This window comes from Lolium rigidum, chromosome 3, assembly GCF_022539505.1.
Source record: "Lolium rigidum isolate FL_2022 chromosome 3, APGP_CSIRO_Lrig_0.1, whole genome shotgun sequence".
Lineage (NCBI taxonomy): Eukaryota > Viridiplantae > Streptophyta > Magnoliopsida > Poales > Poaceae > Lolium > Lolium rigidum.
This window is the reverse complement of record NC_061510.1, coordinates 378,589,385-378,593,965: the sequence shown is the minus strand read 5'-3', so window position 1 is coordinate 378,593,965 and position 4,581 is coordinate 378,589,385. Positions and strand designations below refer to the sequence as shown.

Genomic DNA, 4,581 nt, shown 5'->3' with positions numbered 1-4,581 from the left:
CTAACATTTTAAAATATGTTTAATATGCATTTCAAATAAAGGGTGCATATGCACCCGGGTGTAGAAACACCCTGTCCTAGATGTACGTGCTTGGTACCAATCTGATCTTAGTTACAGGTATAAAACTTTGCATTATGTGAGGTAATTAAGGTGTATTGTGGAGATGGTAATTTTCGGTGCTAATTCTACTGGACTTGCTTGGGAAACCGGATGATGCTTTAATTGATGAACAACACCAAGATTGATCGGAAGAAAGTATGTTTTTTTTCCTACGGTTTCGTTTTTCATGAAATGTGAGGCTATAAGCATACTAAGCATCAGTAGAATGGATTCAATAAGAGCTCTCTCAAACATTGAGAAGCACAACGCAGTGATTCTAGATAGTCATGGGCGTCCCGTTTCGGGTAAGAAGAATTTGATTGCTTTGATGTATGCTGCCTGTCTCGGTTCCCCATTATCTGGATTCGCGTCCTCATCATCTGGATCCTATGTTTGCGCATGTCGATGATCTCCAATGAAACATCAGGATCCACCTATGTACTTGCGTCCGCCTATTTGCACACTCTGCGAGAGGGCCAATGCTCACATGGCCTCTCTGGCTCTCTGCTTTAACTCTAACGATGTCCAGTTTACGAGTTTGTCAGTTCCTCGACATCAGAACGCGCAGCAGTTGTAGGCGAACCGCCTCCACGCCGCCTTCTTCTTCCTGGCGCCGGCGGCGGCCATGACGGCAGCGGCGGCTGCTGCCTCCTTCTTCTCCAAGGGCGCCGGGGAGCCCATGTCCCTGAGCATCTCCCACATGACGTGCACGTCGTGGTACTCGCACGTCCTCACCTCCTTTCTCAGGTTCCTTAGCCCTGCAGCGCAAGCGAACCGATCCATCAGAAACTAATCGCCGAAGATATGGCCGCCGTCGGCAGGAAATCAAGAGGACGATCGATCGTCGATCGATGATGTACAACAGAAGAGTTGAACTTACCAGCTGTTTGGCGGAGGCCGAGGCGGGAGGCCATGGCGAGCCAGATCTTCTTCGCCGGCACGGCCGACTTGTCCATGCACATCTCGAGTTCTTGATCGATCTCTTTCTACTCTCTCGTCCCTCTCTAGTACTCTATTTCAGACTACCACTCTCTTCCTCTGCTTGTCACGCGCTGCCGAGAAGCAATCAGAGCCAGGGATGGAAGAAACTAGAGCAGCTGTTTCTTGCTTGCCGCCGGTCGAGTTGTGGCCAGTTTCGCCGCGGCAAGGAGCTTTTATAGCAGGGTCGAGCCAGCGGCACGGGAGTAGAGGACAAGGGGATATGCGCGTGTGATCGGGAGCATTTTTGGCGCAGCGTCGCCATCAGATTTTGACGCCCCCGACGGGGACAGGCCGTGAGGTGGCCGCGGTCCGCGGCACATTGTACCACAGGTGTTCGCAGCTTCCGCGCGGCTTCCCTCGGGATCCTGGCGCCGCATGCGAAGCTGCCGCGTGCTCGGATCAGACGGCCCGGGCAGGCGTGAGAACACAGAAGTCAAAGTTTGATTTCAGTTTCGCCTTTTCTGTCTTGAGAACCGGAGGTGAGAGAGACCACGGTGTATGCATCGTATCGTGTACTCACATGCGTGCGATCATGTTACTTGTCTGTGTGTGCTGATTAAGCCGAGTAAACGATTCGATTAGAGGTTGTATAGGAACACAGGTGGTTCTGCATTGGGGAGAGATATTGCATGACTGGTGGAAAGTGTGCACTTCGAACATGATCAAGTGTCGTCCTAGTGAAAAATCCACCGAAAATAGTTGGCACTGGAACAATACTCCTAGGCCTAGGAGTAATTAAGAATTAGGCGCTCTTCAATCATTGCTCCTAGGCCACGGCCAAACCGATGAATTAGATACTCCGATCATGATCTTCCAAAGCACAAATCAGAAGGTACAACTATCTCATCTTCGGGACAAACCTGAACTCTGAAGTGTTCAACTGGTGATCGAAAGCTAGAGCTTCCACCAGGGAAGGACTTTTCTTCCAAAAAATCGCACACCACTGACTCCACTAGAGGAAACCACCGGAGGCCACTAGAGAGATGCCACGGTGTGGGAGTGCCTCTGGTTTAGTGGTCTACTTGCTCATCGCCGACTCACGTTTCAACCACCACTGCTAGCAAATCTATGGTTCTGTAACGCCACTAAATTTTATTTCGGTGGCGTATATCTACATGAGCCATATAATTATCAAATTTCTGTGACGCATATACACCATATGCTTCACAGAATTCTCAAAAGAATAAAATATAAAATCAGGAAAAATCAAATAATATGGAAAAAACTACATATTTGAATTTTTTAAATAACTAGAAACATTACAAACATATCTCAAATAATATTGAAATGAGAACCTCCGGCTAGGTCACCCATCCTCCAACCTAAGCACGATTAACTTCTAAGTTCTATTTAACTACCCCCCTTGTGGTGATTATCCGATTTTTTCCCTCTACAATAAAAGTTAAAACATGCTCACTCCTTTGATTGTATGAACAATCACTTGCAGATTGTTTCATGCTCTAACCTTCTTGCACTTGTGAAAAGAGGGTGAAAATATGAAAGTGCATCTAGTGCCCCTAATGTGAGTTGATGATTAACGACAAAGAATAAAGAGAATAATTGTTCATTGGGTATACACATGTGACCTACTAGAGTGAAATTGGTTTAATTAGTGGACGTTGTACAAGGAGAAAGATGGCTTCAAGGTAGAGGACGGCTGATTTTTTCTAATATTTTTTGTGGTAGACTGACTTAAACCGGGAAGGCATGTGATTAGTAACTCTAAAACAGTTCTTGTATGTTGTTTCTCTTCAGCGTCTTTAATTTTTCCTTGCACTGTCGCTCATCACACCACTGCCCAAAATATGTATTCCCCACACGAACGCATATGCATTATGGCGTTGTGTAGCTAGCCTATGCGGTGCGCAAGTATGAATGTACGTATGTCAATTGTTGCCCGATTGATTGTGGTGTACACAATAATGATTTATAATATTATCTTTGTCTGGTACTCCAGCAGTGTCTACCGCGTCTTTCAATCCAGTATGGCGGTGACCCGAGGCGAGCTAAATAAAATATAATTATGCTAAACTTTTATACTTATTTATAGTTTGTTATCATATTGTGATCTTAACAAATATATGTTGTGTACTACCTAGTTATCATTGTTAACCATAAAATACTTTATTTCAATTTGTTTCATTTATATAGTTGTAATTTATATCACTAATACGGAAATTCAGAGTATGAAAAAAAAAACTTTGTTTCATATTGACCTTAACAAGATACATAACCACCTTAAATGTGAAAAAGGAAAAATGCACACTTCTTGATTTTTGACGATTAATGAATTATATAGAGTACATGTATATTGTTCTGATTAGTCTTCTATATCTTTATATCATTAAATAATATATTGGTAGAGATTCCAAAGTATCTTAATAGAAGTGTGAAGTCTATAGTTATGTAATAAATATGCAAAAACTTCTGGAGTAAAAAATGAACATCTGGCATGATCATTTTTCTTCCGTGGTCAAATGTGCCTAACAAGGTACAGTGGGTTTAGTAATAAGTTGATAATATAGTGAGACAGAAATATAATGGACTGTACTATTTATGTGGAAGCAAAATTCAATTATATTATACTAGTCATTAACCCGTGCACCTGCACTGGCTAGCTATTTCGTTAGGAACACATGGATATATTAAGATTCATGAGTTTTAATATGAATATATTCAGAGATTTATGCTACAAAAATTGTTTCCACGAATTCAAATATCAGGAAATCTATATGTACATATTTTAAAATCAAACTACCTGCCAATATACATTGTAAGTCGTATAGCCAATATATAGATACTTCTTCAGTTAGTTTTTATTATACTATTTGTATTGTTATTTTGAATATACATAGACTCCAATAATAAAATTTTAGATCAATGTTGTTGCAGGACAACTTCACACTTGTAGGTAGTATTAGTCTATATATTAAGTTTTAAAGTAGAGAGAATAAAATTATTAGATGCCATGACGTTCTTGACTGACTTCAGTAGACCAGTCATGAACTTCTCTAAGTAGATGGTAGAATTCGGCTCTAGGATACAAATGAAAATTTGGAGGTATTTTCTCTGTTAACAATTACTTCACTTTGTCTGTTTATCCAAAAGTCAAACTTAGTTAACTTTGACTAAATATTTACGCAACAATATTATCATCTACAATATAAAATATATTGCATCGAATCACCATAAAACATATTTTCATATCATATAGATTTGGTATTATGCATAATTATAATTTTCTTTTATTTTTGTCAAACTTTATAAATTTTGACTTCAACTATACCTAAAACGCGAACTAAATAAAAATTGAGGGAGCACACCCAGAACTATGCATAGCGTAAGTAACAATCTCGCATGCATTAAATCCTTCAATATATTAAAAAGGAGAAAAGACACAGAAAAAGTGGAGGTTCTAGTTAATACGGCATGCAAACTTCATGTTTTAAACTGACAATACCAATACATTCTCACTGTATTACATGCAGCAAGGATCTTGGC

General features: G+C 40.6%; 1 protein-coding gene across 1 annotated transcript; it reads right to left on the bottom strand.

Moving 5' to 3' along the window:
- Positions 1 to 302: 302 nt before the first annotated feature.
- LOC124700626 lies at positions 303 to 1,210 on the bottom strand. Its single transcript, XM_047232719.1, has 2 exons — positions 980 to 1,210; positions 303 to 857 (listed from the first exon to the last, which is right to left on the bottom strand). The coding sequence occupies exons 1-2, from the start codon at positions 1,059 to 1,061 to the stop codon at positions 655 to 657; spliced, it is 285 nt and encodes a 94-aa protein (XP_047088675.1). The 5' UTR covers positions 1,062 to 1,210; the 3' UTR covers positions 303 to 654.
- Positions 1,211 to 4,581: the final 3,371 nt, after the last annotated feature.